The sequence below is a fragment of the Carcharodon carcharias genome, chromosome 3, assembly GCF_017639515.1.
Source record: "Carcharodon carcharias isolate sCarCar2 chromosome 3, sCarCar2.pri, whole genome shotgun sequence".
Taxonomy (NCBI): Eukaryota; Metazoa; Chordata; class Chondrichthyes; order Lamniformes; family Lamnidae; genus Carcharodon; species Carcharodon carcharias.
In genome coordinates, this window is record NC_054469.1 from 113,441,130 (window position 1) to 113,464,252 (window position 23,123).

Consider the following 23,123-nt stretch of genomic DNA (forward strand, 5'->3'; position numbering starts at 1 on the left):
TATTACCATCTGTAAAATCATCAATTAGTTCTAACCCAGACATTGGTGCATAAAGATACAGGTTCAAACCTGTCATTCCCACATTAGCAAGTTTCTAGTTTAGTCAAGCTGATGAAAAAAAACAGCCACAGACAGGATTAAATAACTGCAAGTCTAAATATGTTGGCCTTACTTCTCCCTCCCCATTTTCGTTTTGTAAATAAAGCATTCAATTCACACATTGCTGTTCCCTTTTGTTTGGTGAACACTGGCTAATTCACTAATTCAAATACAGTTCCGATATACATATAATTATTATCAACTAAATATGTTTGAATGCTTTGCACAAGTCCATACAATCCAGAGCTCACCACCAATTCACTTCCACAATAAGAGCAATTTCCTTTGGTAGTTTTATCCAGGAAGGCCATGGTCTGATTGTAAACATCACTTGAACCTTCCACTCCTTTGAATGTGATGATCAAACTTAGCCAGGTTCCTGGGCTCACTGCTAGGAATACACCAGTCATCTGCTTCAGTCCTACTTTTGTAATGTTTCCAAGCAGACTTATTGAAGACAGGCAATCTCTCCACTGAATCTGTAGATAAAGCCTATTAAAATATTTATAAAAGTAAGCAATTATTTGGAAAGATTTCTCCAAATTTAAAACATTTAAATAAATATCAAATAGATCACTATAGTTCTTTGGTACCCACAAAAAATCATTTAAAATAAATTACAAGAGTTTGTCCTGGTGATTGAACAAAGCAAAAATGTTACATAATCTGGTATCTTTTAAGTGATCCCTAAATTAAGATGCTATTTTGTTAGTGCACAAAATGGTTGACACTATACCTGAACACTACGAGCGTACGAAATAGGAGAAGTAGACCATTCTACCCCTCGAGTCTGCTCTGCCATTCATAAGGTCATGGGTGACCTGTTTGTGTTTCGAGTTCCACATCCCCATCTACCCGCGACAACTTTTGATTCCCTTGCCTGACAAGAATCTATCTACCTCTGCCTTACAAATATTCAGCGACCCAGCCTAGACCACCTTCTGAGGCAGAGTTCCAAAGTTACACAAGCCTCAGAGAAAAAAAACTCTCCTCATTTCTGTCCTATAAGGGCAACCCATAATTTTAAAACTGTGCGCCCCAGTTCTGGACTCACTCACAAGAGGAAATATCCTTTCCATGTCCAGCTTATCAAGACTATTCAGGATCTTATATACTTCAATCAAGCCACCCCTCACTCTTCTAAACTCCAGTGGAAACAAGCCCAGTCTGTCCAACCTAATTTCTCATAACTTGCTCATCCCAGGTATCAATCTAGTAAACCCCCACTGAACCACCTCTAATGCATTTACATCCTTCCTTAAATAAGGACACCAAAACTGCACACAGTATTCGGGGTGCGGTCTTACCAATGCCCTGTATGACTGAAGCATATCATCCTTAATTTTATGTTCAATTCCTCTCATAATAAAGGATAGCATTTCATTAGCCTTCTTGATTACATACTGTACCTGCATAGTGACTTTTTGTGACTCATGTACGAGAACACCCAAGTCCCTTTGCACCTCGGAATTCTGTAGTCGTTCTCCATTTAAGTAAAACTCTGCTTTTTTATTCCTCCTGCCAAAGTGAACAACTTCACATTTCCAACATTATGCTCCAGCTGCCAGATTTTTGCCCACTCACTCAACCTATCTGAATCTATCTGCAACTCCACATCACCACGTCGTTCAGATCTTCAGTTCGGCGGGTGCGTGGCTGAGTTGGCTGCATGCCTGCCGAACTGTCAAAGGCCTATTAAGACCTTTTAAGTAGTAAGTAATTCAATTAGCTGAGCTGCCCGTCCAAACCAATCGGGTTCGCTCCCACGCCCACACAAACCCTCCCCCCAAACCCCCCGCCCCCCCCCCCCCCCAAACTGATGGGGGGAAAATTCAGCCCATTATGTCTTAAAATTTAGCTACCATGCCTTCGTTCCTGTCATCTAAGTTATTGGCATAAATTGTAAAAAGTTGAGACCACAGCACAGAGCCCTGCGGAACTCCGCTTGTCACATCCTGCCAATCAGACAAAGACCCATATATGCTTACTCTCTATAATAAAAGCAAGATACTGCAGATGCTACAACTCTGAAATAAAAGCAGAAAATGCTGAAAAAACCTAGCAGGTCCAACAACATTTGTGGAGAGAGAAACAGATGTTTTGAGTCTGTATGACTTTTCTTCAGAGCTAAAATGAAGTAGAAATGTGATGACATTTATACTGTTTATGGGGGGGTGGGGGAGGGTTGTGGGGGGGTGGGGGTGCGGGGGGGAGCGGTGCGAGGGACTGCCCACCGGCCTCCGCATTTAGAGTATCATCCTCCACCATTTCCGCCAGCTCTAGCATGATGCCATCACCAAACACATTTTCCCTTCACCCCTCTTGTCAGCATTCCATAGGGACCATTTCCTCCAGCATGCCCTGGTCCACTCCTCCATCACCCCCAATACCTCATCCCCTTCCCACGGCACCTTCCCACGCAATTGCATAAGGTGCAACATCTGCTCCTTTACCTCCTCACCATCCAAGGGCCCAAACACTCCACTCAGGTGAAGCAGTGCTTCAGTTGCACCTCCTTCAGTTTGGTCTACTGCATTCGCTGCTCCCAATGAGGTCTCGTCTACACTGGGGAGATCAAACGCAGACTGGGTGACCGTTCTGTGGAACACCTTCAGTTTGTCTACAAGCATGACCAAGACCTCCCTGTCACTTGCCATTTCAACACACCACCCTGCTCTCATGCCCACATGTCTGACCTTGGCCTGCTGCAATGTTGCAGTGAAGCCCAACACAAACTGGAGGAACAGTGCCTCATCTTCTGATTAGGCACTTTACAGCCCTCTAGACTTAACATTTGAGTTCAACAACTTCAGATCATGAACTCATTCCTCCATCTTCATCTCTTTTTAAATTGCTTTTTAAAAAAATATTTTTATTTATTTAATTTTTTTTATTTGCATTCATTTGTTCATTGTTTTATCATCTTTTTTTATCCCCTATCCCCTTTTCTCTCCTTTTTTTCCCCAACCACCACTCCCTCTCCCCACCCCCGAAAGGGCCACCGGTTACTTGTTCCATATTGTTCTTTCACACAGTGCTGACCCTTGTTCTGATATTCACACATTCTGCTTTCTTACCTTTATGCCACTATCAGCACCTTTCTTTAGCCCTTACAACTACCATTAGCACTCTCTTTGTGTTGTGTCCATGGCATCTTTGTCAAGCTGTCTTTAGCTCCCACCTATCGCTGACCTTCTATCCAGCTTCACCTGCTCTACCCACCTTAAACAGTATAAATTTCATTACATTCCTGATTCATTTTAGCTCCGAAGAAGAGTCATACGGACTCAAAACATTAACTCTGTTTCTTTCACCACAGATGCTGTCAGACCTGCTGAGTTTTTCCAGCATTTTCTGTTTTTATTATGTATATTTTCTGTTTTCTGCCAGCCAGCCAGTCTTCTAACCAGGCTAATATGTTACCCCCTACACCATGAGCTTTCATTTTCCACAATAACCTTTGTTGTGGCACCTTATCAAATGCTTTCTGGAAATCCAAGTACAGTACTTCCGCAGGCTCCCCTTTATCCACTGCACATGTTACTTCTTCAAAAAGCTCCAATAAATTGATTAAACACGATCTTCTTTTCATAAAACCATGCTGACTCTTCCCGATTCCCTTGAGCTTTTCTAAATGTCCAGCTATAACCTCTTTAATGATCAACTCTATCACCTTCCCCAAGACAGACATCAAGCTAACTGCCCTATAGTTTCCTGTTTTCTGCCCCCCTCCTTTCTTGAATAGAGGTGTAATGTTTGCTACTTTCCAGTTTGATGGAACCTTTCCAGAATCTAGGGAACTTTGCAAAATTTACACCAACGCATCTACTACCTTTTCATCCTAGAGTCTCAAAAGACATGGGGGCTAAAGTCCCAGAGACTTGTCAGCTGCAGCTCCATCAGTTTGCTCAGTACTGCTTCCCTAGCGATTGTAATTTCACCAAGTTCATCTCTCCCCTCCACCTCCTGACTTACAGCTACTAAAGTGAAGACAGAAGCAAAATGGTGGGTCCTCCCTTTAGAATTTTTCTCTGTATTAGGAATATACCTACTCTGAGTATTCAGAAAAATCCCCTTAAAGAGGCCTGCCACTGCTTCTCTATTGATCTATCCCCTAGCCTAATATCCCAGTTCAATTCAGCTAGCTCAGCTTTTGTGCCCACATAGTTGCCCTTATTTAAGTTTAAAATACTAGTCTTACACCTACTCTCTTTCAATTTGGATGGAAAATTCAATCATATTGTGGTTGCTGTACCTAGGAGTGCCTTTAGTCTGAGAGCATTAATTAATCCTGTCACATTACACAATACCAAGTCTAATATAACCTGCTGTCTGGTTGGTTCCAGAATGTACTGCTCAGAAATTATCTCGAAAGCATTCTATGAATTCCTCATCCAAGCTACTGCTGTCAATCTGATTTTTCCAGTTTATATGTAGATTAAAATCACCCATGATTATTGCTGTCCCGTTATCACAAGCACCCAATATTTCTTCTTATATACTTTGTCCTACATTGTGGTTACGATTTGGGGCCAATAGACCACTCCTACTAGTGACTTCTTTCCCCTACTATTCCTCATCTCCACCCAAACCAATTCTATATCCTGAATTCCAAAGACTCATGACCCTCTAAGTGAAAACATTTTGCCTCATCTCTGTTTTATGGGCGACCCCTTATTTTTAAACAGTGACCCCTAATTCTAGATTCTCCCACAATAGGAACATCCTCTCCACATCCACCCTGTCAAGACCCCTCAGGATCTTCTATGTTTCAATCAAATCGCCTCTTACTCTTCTAAACTTCACTGGATACAACCTAACCTGTCCAATCTTTCCTCATAAGGCAACTGCCCATTCCAGGTATTAGTCTGGTAAACCCTCTCTGAACTGCTTCCAACGCACTTACATCCTTCCTTAAATAAGTTGAACAATACTGCACACAGTACTTCAAATGTGGTCTCATTAGTGCCCTGTATAACTGAAGCATAACCTTCCGACTTTTGTATTCCATTCTCCTTGCAATTAATGATGACATTCTATTAGCTTTCCAAATTATTTGCTGTACTTGCATACTAGCCTTTTGTGATTCATGCACTAGGACAAGCAGATCCCTCTGCACCTCAGAGCTCTCTCACCATTTAGATAATTTGCTTCTTTTTCATTCTTCCTGCCAAAATGGACAATTTCACATTTTCCCACATTAAACTCCAACGCCAGATCTTTTCCCACTCACTTAACCTGTCTATATCTACTTGTAGCATCGTGTCCTCGTCACAACTTACTTTCCTACTTATCTTTGTGTCATCCGCAAATTTGGCAACCATCCCTTCATCTGAGTCATTTATATAAATTGTAAACAGTTGAGCCCAGCTCTGATCCCTGTGGCACACCACTCGTTACATCCTGTCAATCTGAAAAAGTCTCATTTATGCCTTCTCTCTGCTTCCTGTTAGCCAGCCAATCTTCTATCCATGCCAATATGTTACCCTGTACACCATGAGCTTTTATTTTCTGCAATAACTTATGATTAGTGTCACATCCTTTGCAGGTGCCGTTTGTCACCAAGGAGTCAAGTCCTGGTTCCTGTGTGGCCCCTGAAGATGTCCAGGATCTGTGATCTACTCAAGGTTTATGAGTCATGGATGCTTCCTGGGTATCTGGTGCAAATCTGCATAAGTTTCTTATGGTGGCAGAGCAGCTATACATTGAGCGAGTGGAAGCCTTTCCTGTTTATGTATTGGAGAGCCTGTTGCTAAGAAGCTTTCATAGCCACGAGTGTAGTTAATGACACCCTGTACCTGCAGGAATCCATAAATCTCAGCAAAGGCAGTTCTCTGGGGTCCTGGCTTGCTTGATTTCTGTCGGAGTTGATGTAATTATGGGCCTTAGCAAAAAGGGCGTCTGTGACCTCATGAATGCATTTGTGCATGGACACTTGAGAGATCCTGCAGAGTTCCCCCGTGGAGCCCTGGAAGGAGCCACTTGGTTAGAAGTTTGGAGCAGCCGTTACTTTCAGAGCTACTGGCAATGGAGGCCCTCCCAGTCCCCATGGTGCCAATTCATGGAGAATGTAGCAAGCGTGAGTCACCAGATCCCTGGACCTGCGGCGGAGTGGGTGACACTATCTCCTGCTCTTCTACAGATAAGACATGTGAGTTCCATATACCCTTGGTCTTACGAGGCACCTACACAGGACGTCTCTGTGAGCCTCATCTTCTGTGTCTGAAGGGGGCCCTGCTGCCCCTTGGTATTGAGGGTTCTGCTTCTCCCTTTGGTGAGCTTGGCACCTCTGTTGCAATCTTCTTCTCTTTCTCTCTTGCCTGTATGCAATAAATCCTGGCACCATCTCCCTGATGGTCCTCTCTCTGCAGCATCAACAAGAAGCAGACAAGAGTCAACATTTTTCTCCAAAGATCCTATTTTTGTCAATCTTGAGGCCACCTACACTGTTAAACATATACCCCCCCTCCCAACCCACACCTTTGGATGCCCCCACAATACCTTCTCCCCATCTAAAAGCTGCAGATATCTCCCCTGACTGAGTATGCCATCTGCAGCCCAGTATGATGCCAGAAACACCATGGCGTAATGTTACGCCAACGGCCTACACACAACAGAGACTGGATTGACATGCGCCCCCCCCCCCACCCCCTCCACCATTCCTGGACTGGAACAAAGGCAATCTTTGCAAATTCAACAATGTAAACTGAAACACTTCTTCACTCAGTGATCCTCCCATTCTGGCTTATGTCATTGTGCATAACTCACAGATCTCTCTCTCCATCATTTTGCTAAGGATGCTAACCCCCCCCCCAAACTCATGTGTTTGACTGCAACCTTCCCCACTCTTACTCCCCAGTGCAGCCCTTGCCCTTCAGCCCATTAAAAGCCACCCCCACCTTACTGCTGGTCTGGTAGTTAGAGACTTACCTGTGAGATCCCCCTGAAGGTGATGTGGTGCTGCCTGTGAAGCCTGGTGCTGTTTACCGTGAGCGCTGCATGATGCAAGGTAGGCGAACGAACCTCAAAGGCATGAGCAAAGTGCAAATTGTCGGGTGCACGTTGCTTATGTACAGTTGTGAAACACATTGTTCTAATTGCATGCTGACGTGCGCTGAATGTCCAACACGGGAGGAATGATTCCAGTAAGCAACCCTTATAATGAGATGCAAATTTATTGAAATGACATTCTCTATGTGCTGTGGCAGGAAACACAGGCGTTGAAGGCTGCAATGCACAATTGCAACCTGGTTTTATGATGACGTAAAATTGATTCTTGGCCTTCTTGCAATATTTTCCACTCCTGCCCGCCGTGGGATTGGAAAATCCCGGCTATAGTCAGTTTTAGTGTAAGAAACAGGCAGCCAATTTGCACACAGCTAGGTCTCACAAACGGGAATGCGATAATAACCAGGTAATTTTTTTAAGCAATGTTGGCTGTAGGATATATATTAGTCAGGACACCAGGGAGAACTTCCATGTTCATCTTCAAAATAATGCATTTGGATCTTTTACGTCCACCTGAGGGGTCAGGCAGCACTTCGACCTAACATCTCAACTGAAAGAAGGCATCTTCAACAAGGCAGCGTTCCCTCAGTACTGCACTTGGTTATGTGCTCCAATCTCTGGAATGGGAATTGAAAGCACAGCTTTCTTCCTCAGAGGTGAATGTGCTAGCACTGAGTCAAGCCTGACTTCTTAACTATCTGTAACTAAATCAGCATCATTATTAATTAGTTTCAGAATTAAGGACAGTTTTGAGCTGAAAGACAATGAGAAATTGGATTGCGAATGCTGGAATAAAAGCAAAATACTGCGGATGCTGAAAATCTGAAATAAAAACAGAAAATGCTGGAAAAACTCAGCAGGTCTGGCAGTATCTGTGGAGAGAGGAACAGAGGGTGGAATTATCCCAGATTTTCACTAAGTGCGGTAGCAGCCGGGAAAAAGAACATTTTATCCACTGGCCGCAATGACTGCTTTCCATGCCGTATTGTCCCAATTCCGTCCCATTAATTATTCAGTGCTTCCAGCACAGAAGACATGGTTCAGAAAGGCAAGATGACTGCAACCCCACCCCGGTTCAGTGACGCATCCTGGAACACCTTTTAGACACTGTGAAGGCCGATCATGATGTCCTCTACCCTCCTTCTCTGGCTGCAGGAGGGGCAGCAACATCACCAATCTTGCTTGGGAGGCGGTGGCAGCGGTGGTCAGTGCCAAAGCCCTTGCAAAACTGGAAAGCCACCCAGTGCAAAAGAGGATGAATGATCTCCTCCATTCTGCCAGGGTAAATCACTCTTCTCATCACTCTCAACTCACAAATTTACAAACCCATCACACATCCTCAGGGATCTCATTCACTGCCAGTTCAAGGGACATCACCGCTACTCTCTCACATACACCTTCATTGTCCTCGTCCCATGCATTGGCACAACTCACTATCCACACATGCCAGCCATACTTATCATCTGGCCTGGCAAGTGTCCTGCTTATACTCTCTCCATCTGTCTTCATGCAGGACAAGCTGGCAAACAACAAAAGTAGAGATCGCAGACTGGTGGAGGAATGTCTGAAATCAAGGTGTCAAGAGCTTTGAAAATAGAACCATAAAGGTGGTCAGCGAAGATCTGGACTGTTCCTGGGCTGATGGTGAGGTCGGCAGTGCTCTACCAAATGAGGATCCAGCAGTGTCACATCCATTTGACAACCATGCTGTGAGTGATGTGTTTCGCAGGCCACTGCCATGCACTAATTAAATCTCCTTGCTTTCAGTGGCACATCTGGGAAACAGCCAAGGGAGTCCATGACCCACTTCATTGACTCAAGCCCTGGAGACACCTCGGGAGAGGAATCTGCTGAAACCCCAATTGAAGACCTGTCACAGTGCTCACCGACACCCTCCAGCAGCGCAGAGACACACATCTAGAACTTAATTCTAGAGCACCCTCGAGGTCACAATCTGGTGAGCACATCACACTGTCTGATCCACAGCAGGTGGCAGCAGGGGCTTCGCAGGTTTTCGGCACTTAAGAGGCATACTGGAGGCCAAAAATTTGAGGAGTCCGAGTCAGATGACAAGCCTCTGGACTCAGCCACACCTTAGGTGATGGAGCTGCAAAGACAATCATGGGAACATCAGGAAGGGATGTCCACTCCACCCCTCAGATTGCAAGACACAATGGAAGAGTCCGTCTGTCTTCAGGCTAGGGTGATAGCACTGGCATGCCAACACACCGAGGTCTACACAGGTAGGATGGCAGCCACCATGGAGACCTTGGTCCAGGACATTGGTATTGCAGTGCTGTGGAGGCCAAACTTCATCGCTGATGCCACAGTTGGACTCCAGCAATGTCAATGTGAGAGGGGTGTGGGGCAGCTTGACCTCACTCCAGCTTCCTCTTCTCCCCAAGGAGGCAGCTAGGGACTCTTGGCCATCCACAGGGAGAAAGGTCAGCAGGTGCACACCCTGAGGCCATGAACCCAGGTGACTCCAGGAGTGTCTAGCCCATTTGACTCACCTCTTCTTGTGACGCCAACAACTCCAGCTCCACAGGCCAAAGAGGGTTCCACTGCCACACAGCAGAACCCAGAAAGCAGGACAGGCCCTTCCAGGTCTTGGCCCTCCAAAGGACGCCCGTCAAGGTCATCACAGACAGGGCGAAGCAGTCAGCAGGCTGCTTCCACCTCCGCTATGGATGTCAGGGGAGCACTGAGACAGGTGCTAGTAGCAGAGTTAGGAAGGTTAAGAAGACGTAGTTGAAAAGGTGTTAATCACATGTACGTAATGTTCACTACTATAAACAAACTCCCAAGAATGTCTCCTTGCCTATGGCTCCTTGTTATGATGAGCAGCATTCGTGTCACTCAGATGTAAAACCTTGGTTCCTGCACAAGATAAAGGCAGGTGTCTCAGTCCAGGCATCTTCCCTGTGTAGTGTGTAACCTTCACACCAAAGTGATGGTCTGCTTCACATTCACTTGACACATTAGTGGTGACACCTGCTCCTCGATGGTGCTCGTCATTGCTGCCAGAATGTCGTGGACAGGCGTCACAGAGTTCTGTCATTCTCAGCACTCAGCACCCTTGAGGTGGGGCTGGACCCCCATCTCTTTAGGATCCATGACCGATGATGCTGTGCTTCTGAAGGGGTCAGGTGCTGAAGGCTGACAAAGGGTCAAGTGCATTAATGTTTCATGGCTGTACCTCCATGATAGAACCTGATCACAGAGCGCAAGTGAGCTGCCCTCGGCCAGACTGGAGTCAAATGTTCATAGATGCAATGTGAGGATCTGTGGTGTCTCCTCGCTATATGTCATCATCATCCTCCATGAATCTAACAGCTTATGAGGGCCGCCCGAGGGCACCAGCCTCATTCGGCCAGTGCGATGGCCTCATCACCTTTGAGGACCTCCTCATCCCCACCAACATCCTCTTTGTCGCAGGAGATGTGCAGTTCCTCCATCTCCTCCTCAGCTAGCTCTTCTTCCTGTTTCAACCCGGTGCTGCAAAGTGTGCAGCAGAAAACGACGATGCGGGACACCCTCTGGACTATATTTCAGGTCTCCACCAGACCGGTCCAGCCATCGGAATCTCATTTTCAGCATCCCAACGGTTTGCTACACCAAGTTGTGAGCTGCAGCATGACCCTCGTTATACCTTCTCTCTGCTGCAGTCTGAGGCCATTGCAAGGGTGTCATCAGCCACATCCTCTGTGGGTAGCCCTTGTCCCCAAGGAGCCATCCCTACAGCTTCTGTGCACCCTGGAAGCCTTCAGGGATCTAAGACCTTCTAAAGATGTAAAAGTCATGGACAGTCTCTGGGGATTGTGCGCAGACCTGCAGGATGCGTTTGTTGTAGTTACACAACAGCAGAACATTGAGGAAGTGGAAGCCCTTTCAGCTGACATAGTTGATTGCTTGTTGCCACAGAGATCTGAGCACCATGTGAGTGCAGTCGATGGCACCCAGCACCTTTGGGAAGCCTGTGACCTGGGCAAATCCCAGTGCTCTTGCGTCCTGGCTTTCCTGGTTCTGGGCGAAGTGCACAAAGTTGTGTGCTTCGTGAAGATGGTGTCCATGACCTCATGGATGCATTTATGGGTGGAGGCTTGTGATATCCCACAGAGGTCACCTGTGCAGCCCTGAAAGGAGCCACTGGTGTAGAAATTAAGCGTCACGGTCACTTTCACGGCTACTGGCAGTGGATGTCCTCCATGTCCCCGTGGTGCCAAATCCTGCAGTAGCTAGCATGTGTGACCAACCAGTTCCCTAGACAAGTGCAGTCTTTGGTGACATTGGTTCTCGGTAATCTGCAGGAAGGAAAGGCGGCGTCTGTATGACCCTGGATCTAGCTAGGCGCCGACTAGCGACAACTCGCTGTGGTTCTTCAGCGGGGTGGGCAGGAGCCCCAGCCACCTTTTCATCCTGAAGGTGCTACTCCTCCTTCTGCCCAGCCAGGTGCCGTGGTCACTCTCTTCTCTATCGGTTCCACTCTCTGTAAGCCATGCGGCATACAGCTGGTTCACCAGGCTCTATGCTTCTAATGTATTTCTCCTGCAGAATCAAAAAGAGATGTGCATGGGTTAGATTGTGTGTTCTAAGAACCTCTGTTGGTTAAGTCTGAAGGGCCTTTAATGCATCCCCAGAGAGTGCTAACATACACTTGGATGGCCAGAGTTTAGTGCTCTGCATAGCTGCCTGAGACCCCACCCACTTCCACCCCACTCCACCTGACCAATTTGCAGCAGCTTTGCCCATTGGACTGCAGGCTGTGCTCTCAGCTCAGGTGCAGGCATTCTCTGAACCAGCACTGCAAGGCTGCACTGGTAGCCTGAACCATGGGGGAGACTGGTCCAAACCTGAATGATGACTTTGCAAGGGGCTATGAGCAACTCCACCAGTGACTGCTCCATGGCCAGCTTTCACAAGGAGATTGTACAACGTGCGTAGTCATTTAATTGTTCTGGGTCCACTGAAATGCTCATTAGTTGGCACTCTGTACCCAAGGGACACATTCAAGCCTGTTGCTTGAATGGGCAGATAAGCTAGTGGCCCGACTCCAAGCATGTCACTGTGGCTACACCTGAGCTGTCTCAGCTGCAGGGGAATGGTCACTTTATACAAGGTTTCCTAAAGCGTGGCCGCTTCCCTCAACTCCACCCCACACATATTTGTGCACTACCATCAACAGCAGGGCAGCTCTTGCCCAACCCTCCCAAATTCACCTCAACCACAGGACAGCCCTTGTCCTGGCACTGCACTGTCAGCCAGCCGGGAAAAAAAACAACCTGCCTGTGCCCTCATCTGAATGTGCAGTGCCTCAACTTGAGGTCCAACAGGCGATCCTTGCGAGCACTGGGCAATGTTACTGTGCACTCACCTCTGAGATCCCCTCCAAGTGCAGCTCACCAGCCCCACTCCTTATAAATGCTGTTGTGAAACAGGTTGGTGTGATTCAGATGATCCAGTGTGGGGGGATGATTCCAGCGAGTTGGATGTGCAGATGTGTTACAATGAAGTTCCCAACGTCCGGTGGACATTGATGGGCAAAGCGAACTGCTGCAAACATGTTTCACAATGGTGCGAAACCGATTTTTGGCCTTCCCGCCATATTGTCTGCTCACGCCCACCATGATGTCTGACGCCAATGGGCATGGAAAATTCCACCTAGAGTCTTTGGGCTGAATAATATGCTCTGTGATCGGGAGCACTTCACGATTCACGGAGCATATTATGTGGCATGATGACGCTGGACAACGTTTACAATGTCATCACGCCGTTTTATGATAATCCAACACGTGTGCAGTTCAAAAAGTCAGGAACCTGTCCACATTATTTAAATCTAAATTTAAAAGGAATTTGAGCTAATGAACTAACCATCTCACTGCAATAATAGTCAGAAGGTAATAGTACCCCTTCAGGGTGAGATTCACAACAGTTGTGGAGTCCATTTTTTTTAAAGGCAAGCTTGTTTGGGCGGGTTTTAAAACTGCAGCTGAGATCAGAGTCTCAGCTTTGCAGTTCAAACTCAATTTCCTGCAAGGACTGTCTATTTGAGTGTGCACAGTGACATTTTGGATGTTTTTCATTAGGAGGGATCTCCTTTCATTCAGAAAGATCTGTTGATTGTTAATTGAATATTCTCCAGTCTGTAACCTAGGGGCAAAGGGTGAAAACTCCTGGAGACAGATGGGGATTGTGGTCTCAGTTGGAGACACAACCTCCAGTGAGGAGGAGAGAAGGATTAGAAGGAGGAGGAATAGCGTGAGAGGAAGAAGGGAACACAGGGATGCTGTTATTCCTCAGGGAGTGGATAGAGCAGCATCAGACCACAATGGTGTGGACAAGCCCAGAAAGTGTAATTGGAGCTGCAAACGAGCTTAAACTGCCCCAAGGGTGTACAGGCAGCGATTCAGCTACCGGCAACTGAGTGAGACTTTGTGCAGAAGACGACTCGGGCTTTCAAGGGTGATATCATTATGTGAGATGCTCATAGGGGAGATCTCATCCAACTGCATTAGGAGCCACCTGATGCCTGTCAATTTGAAGGTGACAGTGCACTTTACTCCTTTGCAACAGAGTCATCCCAGGCACCCTGTGGAGGCCGTAGTGACATAACACAGCCTGCTGCACACCGTTGCAGATGCAATGTTCTGAAGGGCTGGGAACTAAATATCCTTCGCACAGGATGTCCAAAGTCAAATGGATAGAACCTGAGGTTTGCACCAATTGCAGGTTTGCCCAGAGAGCAGAGACCCATTGACTGCACATATGTAGCCATTAAAGTTCCTGCTTGACAGCCATGTATCTTCATGTGCAGCTGGTGTATGACCATAATCAGCGGGTCACGCAGGTCTGTGCCAGGTACATTGGCAGTAGTCACGACTCCTACAACCTTAGGAACTCAAAGATTCCAGGCCTTTTCACTGGCACAGATTCCTTGAAGGGCTGGTTAGTAGGTGATAAGGGCTATCCGCTGAAAAAATGGCTAATGACACCTGTGAGTGTGCCCAGACTTGAACAGAGAGGAACTACAATGAGAGTTACACCAGCACCAGGGCCATAGTGGAGTAGAACTTTGGTTTTCCAAAGATGTGATTCCTATGCCTGGATAGATCTGGAGGTGCATTATATTACTCCCATCGTGTGCGTCCCTGATGGTCATGGTTTGCTGTGCACTGCATACCAATACCCTTTGAAGAAGTGATGCCCTGGAGGATGGTTAGCTCAGTTGGTTGGATGGCTGGTTTGTGACACAGAGTGATGCCAACAGTGTGGGTTCAATTCCCATACTGGCTGAGGTCATCCAGGAAAGCCCTGCCTCCTGAACTGTGCCCCTTGCCTGAGGTGTGGTGACCCTTAGGTTAAATGCACCACCAGTTGTCTCTCTCCAATGACAGCCATCCAGGACTATGGTGACCATTCTAATTTGCCCTCCTTCATTTATTTTTCAATCCTTTAATCTCATTGTTTGAGACAGGCAGTTTGTCCAGTTATTCACCAAAGTCCCAGATACCCTGTTGCCCTCACTGCATCATTACCAGTTCAGACTTCCAGCAGGTTTGTGGGCATTTTTTTTAAACCTACATATGCAATTGTAATTCTATCCAACAGGGCACACCCTCCAGCAAAATCTGGCCCAACATATTTGTGACTTAAAGTTGTTATTTATTTGCACTCATGAAAGAGCTGTATATAAAGTTCATTTTTTGAATAATGTATTGACTAGCTTCACATAGAGCATCTTCTACTTCTTTCGTTAACTATACCCCTGCTAAGGCAATTATCTTCTGTGTATTTATAAATTCCTTAAAGGAAATTTAAAGGAAAGGCAAAATCTTCTTTATCTGCACACATTTTTTATAATTAACATTAGATTACATTTATATTACCTTTAAATAAATAACTGCATCTGTACCATGTCCTTCCATAGAGTACAGGTTAAGGTCCCCTTGAAAATACTTAGCATTGAGGCGAGAAATAGGGAGTCCATATCCAAAACCAGCCTGTTAAAGAAGTAGAACCATTAATTCTTTTGGCATCCAATGCAAGGTAGTTCCAATACTCAAATAAACTGCTTAGCATAAATTTCTGTAACAATAAAAAATGTCTTCTAATCTATTCACTAAATGTCAACATTCTTGGCATTAGATGTTGTGACCACCTGTTGTATAAAGGCTTTTCATACAGTTTTCTGCTGTGAGAGCACATATTTATTGTCCAGTCTGCAACATTGTATATTCTAAGTCTCAGTATCTTAAACTCATTAAGTCATTAAGTCTTAAGCTCATTAGTCAAAATTATTCAAAATTCACTAGGCTGATACATGGGATGAAGGGTCGGTCTTATGAGGAAGGGTTAAGTAGGTTGAGCCTGTAGTCATTGGAGTTAAGAAAAATCAGAGGTGATCTCATTGAAATTTATAAAAGATTCTGTGGGGGCTTGACAGGGTAGGTGCTGAAGGGATATTTCCCTTTGTAAATGAATCTAGAACTAGGGGGCACAGTCTAAAAATAAAGGGTCTCCCATTTAAGACTGAAATGAGGAGGAATTTCTTCTCTTAGAGGGTCATTAGCTTTGGAATTCTCTTCCACAGAGAGCAGCGGAGGCTGACCCATTGAATATATTCAAGCTGAGTTGAGTTACACAGATTTTTGATTAACATGGGAGTCAAGGGTTATGGTGGGCAGGGCAAGGAAAGTGGAGTCATGGCCACAATCAGATCAACCATTATCTTATTCAAAGGCAGAGCAGGTTCGAGGGGCTGAATGGCCTACTCCTTCTCCTAGTTCTTATGATCTTATTCTTTTGATTATGGATAAATGTTCATTGACCTGACCCTCAGGAAGCATGTCATTTAAAAAGTTATGTGGGGAATCCCCCATTCGAGATTCCCCACCATATTGGTGTAAGTGATTGGTTCCCCATCCAGAGGTCCAGCTTGATTGGCAGGGGTGGGCAGCTGGTCACTGATGGCCACAGTAACAGGTAAGTCCAAGCCTGGAGCAGGGCCAAAGGAGGGGGCTTCTGAGGGAGAGATCAGAGTTCTCTTTGGGGGAAGATAATCGGGCCCTGGTGGTGATGAGGAGAATCAGGGCCTGGTTAAAGGGGAAGGTCGGAGGTTTTGGGCGATGGTGGTAGTGGGTTGTGGGTGGGGAATGAGGTAGACCATTGGAGGTATGATCTCGATCAAAGAAGTTCCTCAGGCAGACCTCTGGATCCAGGGAGTAAGTCAGAAAGCGCTTCTTTTCTGAATCCACCAAGTCCATGCCTTCAGGAAAATGTTGGATTTCCCACGGCTCGTGGAAAATCGGGCCAGCAGCAGCAAAAGTCTAGGCTACGTATATCATATTTAAAGCGGCAACCCACCTCCTTGGATTGGATTGGTTGCCTGCCCACCTTTCAGCTTCAGTTCACCCAGGTGGAGGTGGGTTTGGGTCGGGAAACAGATTTCTGACACTTCAACTCCTCATCCAACAAAAATCTGCCTTTTTTTCTCCATTAAGCTTCAGCCCTATATCTCCGTCATGTCTAAAATACCCAGCTAATCATTGCCATTGAAAGGGATACACAATACTATTGGTAGTATAGGGTATAAAATGGTGACCAAACAAAGTACACTGAGGAGCATGTTTGATTACAGATATGCTGCTAGTTATGTTAAACTGTAGCTCATGTTTTCTTTTCTTTAATTCCTCAGTACAAAAGCAACATCACTTGTGACAGAATACGGCTGAAAGGCCTGAACGATCACTGTATGAGAGCTAGCAGCTCCCAAAGGGTTAAGTACAAAGAAGTGTAGAAAAAATATTAGCAGCTTATAAGTGCCTGAAAATAAAGTAGCACATTATTTTCAGCAGAATATTTTCAAATGAACAAAGCTACAGGACATAAAACACACTTAGGCAAAAAAAAAGGCAGCAAAGAACTTCGATTTTCTGGACTGTGCAGCAGATCTTAACTTTTCTAAGCCCAATGCAAGCTCAAGGAACAGTACCTCATCTTGCGATAAGGCACTTTACATCTTTCTGGACTCAACAACTTCAGCCCATGAATTGTGTCCTCCATTTTGTAATTCTTTTCTCCCAGCGTTAGTTTGTATCTCGTTCTCATGTTTTGGTTTCAGACAGCATGGACCTTTATTCTGCTATTAATCTACTCTGGACCAATGCTTTGTTCCTTTACGACTCCTCTCTTGGCCTTTTGCTCCATGACACCTTTGTAAGTTAATCTATTCCACCCTCTAACCTATCCGTGATCTTCCCTTTTAGCTCCACCTCTCCCTTTTTCAACAGCAGAAAGCCCATCATATTTCTGCCTCTATTGAGTTCTAAAGAAGAGTCATATTGAACTCAAAACATTAACTCTGTTTCCCTCCCCACAGATGCGGCCAGAGCTGCTGAGTTTCTCCAGCAATTTTTGTTTTTATTTCAGATCTCCAGCATCCGCAGTATTTTGCTTTTATTAACTTGTATCAATTAATTTTTTTAAACCAACTCATAGTAGTATACGTAAATGATTTGGAGGGAGATGTAACTGGACTAATTAGTAAGTTTGCAGATGACACTAAGGTTGGAGGAGTTGCAGATAGTGAAGAGGATTGTTAAAGGATACAACGGGATATAGATCGGTTGGAGACTTGGGCGGAGAAATGGCAGATGGAGTTTAATCTGGACAAATGCGAGGTAATGCATTTTGGAAGGTCTAATACAGGTAGGAATTATACAGTAAATGGTAGAACCCTTAAGTGCATTGATGGGCAGAGGGATCTGGGTGTTCAGGTCCACGAGTCACTGAAAGTGACAACGCAGGTGGATATGATAGTCAGGAAGGCATATAGCATGCTTGCCTTCATTGGCAGGGGTATTGAGTATAAAAGCTGGGAAGTCATGCTGCAGCTGTATAGAACCTTGGTTAGGCCACACTTGGAATATTGCGTGCAATTCTGGTTGCCACATTACCAAAAGGATATGGAAGTATTGGAGAGGGTGCAGAGGAGGTTTACCAGGATGCTGCCTGGTCTGGAGGTTATTAGCTATGAGGAGAGGTTCAAGAAACTCAGATTGTTCTCACTAGAGCGACGGAGATTGAGGGGCGACTTGATAGAAGTTTACAAAATTATGAGTGGCATGGACAGAGTAGATAGTCAGAAGCTTTTTCCCAGGGTGGAAGAGTCAATTACTAGGGGACATAGATTTAAAGGTGAGAGGAGAAAGCTTTAGAGGAGATGTGCGGGGCAAGTTTTTTACGCAGAGGGTAGTGAGTGTCTGGAATTCGCTGCCAGAGGTGGTGGGAGCAGGTACGATAGTGGTGTATTAGAGGCAGCTTGACAAATACATGAATAAGATGGGAATAGAGGGATACGGACCCCAGAAGTGCAAAATGTTTTAGTTTGACAGGCAATATGATCGGCACAGAGTTGGAGGGCCGAAGGGCCTTTTCCTGTGCTGTACTTTTCTTTGTGCTTTGTTCTTTGTATCAATTAATTTTTTAAACCAACTCATCTATAAAAAGTTTCCTGGGTATTTACAAAGTCTTCACACTGTAAAACTATCAATAATAATCGGAAGTGGAACGACTCAAGTCTATGCTGGTTACTGTGCACAAAGTTAATTACATTAATTATTGTTTCACTGTCTTCAGTTGTGCAGTAAACACATCTACAGCCCACAATTGATCAATAAAAAGATTCATTGATAACTTTACATAGTGTACCTTCCTTCAGTTTCATAGATTCATGCGTTAGTAACTATTGCAATCAGAGAGAGTAAAGGGGTATTCAAAAGCACATTAACAAGGAACAATCAACACTCATGGACTACTTCTTCTCACTACGCTGTCAATGGCAGGAAGACTCTGTACCTCAGTAAATTCTTCTGGGATACAGCTACAATCTAAAATAGATGAAAATGCACATCAGCCACAGAAAAGGTTTATTGCCCCTTTACAGGCCACCACACTTCGATACACTGGTGGTCCATAAGAGGCCAGTAGAATGGTTCAGCAGCACATCAGAATTGCTAGCACTCAGCATGGTAACATCCAGATGCATTCGACAGGGGTACATGCAGTTATGTAATTTACTTAGATACCTGTTGGTGAAGCACAGTGACTGAGAGCCAATCTACTTAGCACAATTGTCTGAAACCAACTTGTCTCCTTCCTGCAGCTCCAAATGCTGCTTTTCAATGGCACTGCAAGGTATTTGACACCCTATGTGAGAGCGCTCTTGAGCCAGTATCCAGTTCTTCAATGGCTGAGGTATTTTTCCCACTTACCCATTCAGATAATTAATATATAAAGGTTTCCGGTAGTGGCTTAGCAGCATTACCCTTGGTTTTAGAATGTAAATCATGTCAAAATATACTTTAATGACACTTTTTTATTATTTATAACTTATTGAATATATTTTCCATTAGTGAAATGAATGGTTTTGACACTGCAAACATGCAGAAATGCTAAATCTGAAGTATTTTCTACAGTTTAACATAGAAACTATGATGAGGTGAAAAGGAAATATTTGCAGGACTATGGAAAAAAAAAGGGAGTGGGATTAATTCGATAATTATTTCAAAGAGCAGGCATATACATGTTGGGCCAAATGGCCTCCTTCTGTGCAGCCCAATTCTACGATAATTCCATGGAGATTTATGTATGTTTCATAAGAATTTATCTTTGATACTTCTATATTTCCTTAAATAAAAATAGCTCCTTTCCTTACTTCAGTATTGAATGACTTTCCCTTAATGCCAGTTTCCAAACCATGTTCAAACATATTCAACACCTTTAGCATTGGCCTGTTCATTTTCCTGTAAATGATTCCGTTTCTTAGACTGCAATACAAAAGTCTTGATTCTATGACTTTCACTCCATGACAATGGTTTCTTAACTAGGAGCACTGGATTGCAGAATCATCTCTACAATAATGTTTTGTCATTTCTAACTGCTCAGATTACACCTGGTACTGCCTGTGCAAAAATTATTTCACGGTTGGATAAATTGGTTTTGCTGTCATGAATCCAAGTTTACATGGTTGCACCATAATTAACTTCCACAATGGTCTGTTTCGGAATGTCCAATTTGAGACCTGCGGATTAAATATGGTTCTGATATCAGGAATCTAACCCTCAAAGCCCAGGTACCTCAATCTTATTCCTTATTCAGCGTTTGAAATTTGTAGACCTGGGGTTTAGAAATGACTGGCAAGGGTGTCTAATGGATAGATAAATCCTAAATCAGAATATGTAGATCTGTTAATTTGGGCAACTTGAAATGTATGCAAACTAATGGAACAGGGAGTTACATTTTAAATATTACCCAGAAGGCTCTGTGCTAATGCAGTCCACAAAACAAAGCCTTGGACACATCTAGTATTCCACAAAACAGAACAGAAAGCCACAGATTTGAATAATCAAATGACCCTACAGGAAAGGGTAACAAAATAGCTGGACTTCTTTCTGCTGATAGCTATTCTGCTGGAAAACGAGTGTGTGTAGCATCAGAAGACAACAAAATTGGGTCTGCCAAAACTGAAATCTGACATACAGTATCCAGGTTAAAGAATGGACAAGGTACAAGAAAGCTTCCGAGATCTGTGCAGTCAGGCTCCAGCAAACATTTTAACAACATGAGGGGAAAAAATTAGGGGGTGGGATTGGGGCTGGTGGGAAGGGAAGAAAAAAGGAGATGCACATTTATATGCAATTATCTATAAGGATTTCTTACTAGAGGAGCTGTATGGACATTCTGTACTACTGGATTAGGAGCTGTGGAATTCATGTAGCTGAACAGTCAATCAATTTTACGGAGAGGGACGCCACTGGCTCTGTCAGAAATCTAAAAATAAATATAATTTTGATCATTATCACTATTGGTTTCAGAAAACACAGAAGTAAAAACAAAAAGTAGTTAGCAAAATCCATTTTTCTCAAATTGGAATACAAGTCAAGCATATATTCTGCCAAATACATGCAGAAAATAATAATGGGAATGAGAAAGGTCATTCGGTCTACTTGATTTGTCCATACACAGCGATCCCAAGGCTTCCCCCTCATAACATCCAACTGCTTCCTAAGTGATTCAAGAGTTTTACCTTGACTAGTTTATCTGGATGCTTGTTCCATATGTTGATCATTGTATGCAGATAAAAAATGATTCAGATACCTGTCCTAAAATTATCCTTCTCTAGTTTGAACCTGCATCTTGCTAGTTCTACTCCTGCCAAATAAAATTATATCCAGGTTAATATTTTCTTGACCCTTAGCTATGTTACATACTTCTATACAATTACCATTTAGACACCACCTACGTAATAGCATTTCATATTTGTCTGTATTAAATTTCATCTGCAATTTTTCTGACTTGAATATCTTCCCCAACTTATTCTGTAGTTCATTAGTTGCTGCGTCCAATTGCAATACCCCACCCCCTTCTTGGAGGAAGGCACAAATAACTTCCAAGAAATGCTAGGGAATCAAAGTTCTAGTGAGAAGAAGGGACTGTAGGAAATTAGTATTACTAAAAAAAGTATTGGAGAAATTAATGGGACTGAAAGTCGATAAATCTCCGGAGCCTGATAATCTATATCCCAGTGTACTAAAGGAGGTGGCCATAGAAATACTGGATGCGTTGGTTGTCATTTTCCAAAATTTTGTAGATTCTGGAACAGTTCCAGTAGATTGGAGGGTGACAAATGTAACCCTACTATTAAAAAATGGTGGGAGGGAGAAAACAACAAACTTCAGGCTGGTTAGCCTAATATCAGTAGTAGGGAAAATGTTAGTGTCTATTTTAAAGGATGTGATAACAGGACACATAGAAAATACCAACAGGATTAGACAAAGTCAACATGAATTTATGAAAGGGGCATCATGTTTGACAAACCTTCTGGAGTTTTTTGAGGACATATCTAGCAGAATAGATAAGGGAGAATCAGTGGATGTGGTGTGTATGGATTTTCAGAAAGCTTTTGATAAGAAGTTAGTCCCACATAAGAAGTTAGTGTGCAAAATTAAAGTACATGGGATTGGGGGTAATATTTTGGCATGGACTGAGAATTGGTTAGCAGACAAGAGACAGAGAGTAGAGATAAATGGGTCTTTTACGGAGGGTAGTGAACCTGTGGAATTCTCTACCACAGAGGGCTGTGGAGGCCAAGTCACTGAATATATTTAAGGAGGAAATAGATTTTTAGGCTCTAAAGGCGTCAATGAGTATGGGGAGAGAGTGGGGGTATGTTGCTGAGATAGAGGGTCAGCCGTGATCACACTGAATTGTGGAGCAGGCTTGAAGGGCCGAATGGCCTACTCCTGCTTCTATTTTCTATATTTCAGTGTCATATGAAAGTTTCTGAATCTCAGGTCGATAATGTAAATTAGAAGCACCCTTGGTACCCAACTGTATCCTCAGACATCGCACTCAGTACCTCCTCCTTCCTGTTTTTTAAGAAGGAGTAGTAGACTAATGGATCAGTAGTTACCATTGACTGCATTGAGCAACTCCCCCATAATTATTTCCAATGCTTCACAAATCTGTTTCATAGGCCCTTTCAGCACACTATGATTGATACTACCTATCCCTGGTTTTTTTTTGAGCCAGTGCAGGACTTTCATCGCTTTTATAACAATGTCAATCAGGTCTCTATGACCATGTCCAAGCTGAATTCATTAAACTTACTTTAATGGTAAGGTCTTCATTTCCTTAAGTGGCCATTACTTTAATAGGAAGGAGAGTGGTGCTAGATTTGTTTTATTCTTCACTGTAGCTCGCATTGCATTCTGAAATAGAACAGAAGCCCAGAGGCACAGTTTACATAGGGATTATGATATTTGTGGGGTAATTTTCTGATTGCACACTTTCAGCAGGGAGAATATTCTAATCAAATTACTAATATGTGCTATTGCTGTATGAGGCTCCCAGTCTCACTGTTAAAATGAAGCATTACCTTCTTGATCTTGGCTCAGGTGAAAAAAAACAATACTCTATAGTATCTGCAATCTATAAAACTTACTTCTACAAAACCT

The 23,123-nt window shown here is 44.0% G+C and overlaps 1 protein-coding gene across 1 annotated transcript in view; it reads right to left on the reverse strand.

The window, feature by feature from the left end:
• Positions 1-426: 426 nt before the first annotated feature.
• Positions 427-23,123, reverse strand: part of pdk4 (pyruvate dehydrogenase kinase, isozyme 4) — an 80,578-nt gene continuing 57,881 nt past the window's right edge. Inside the window, 4 exon segments of the mRNA XM_041183979.1 lie at positions 427-591; positions 14,994-15,107; positions 20,827-20,937; positions 22,777-22,858. Of these exon segments, the coding sequence (XP_041039913.1) occupies positions 427-591; positions 14,994-15,107; positions 20,827-20,937; positions 22,777-22,858 (472 nt within the window).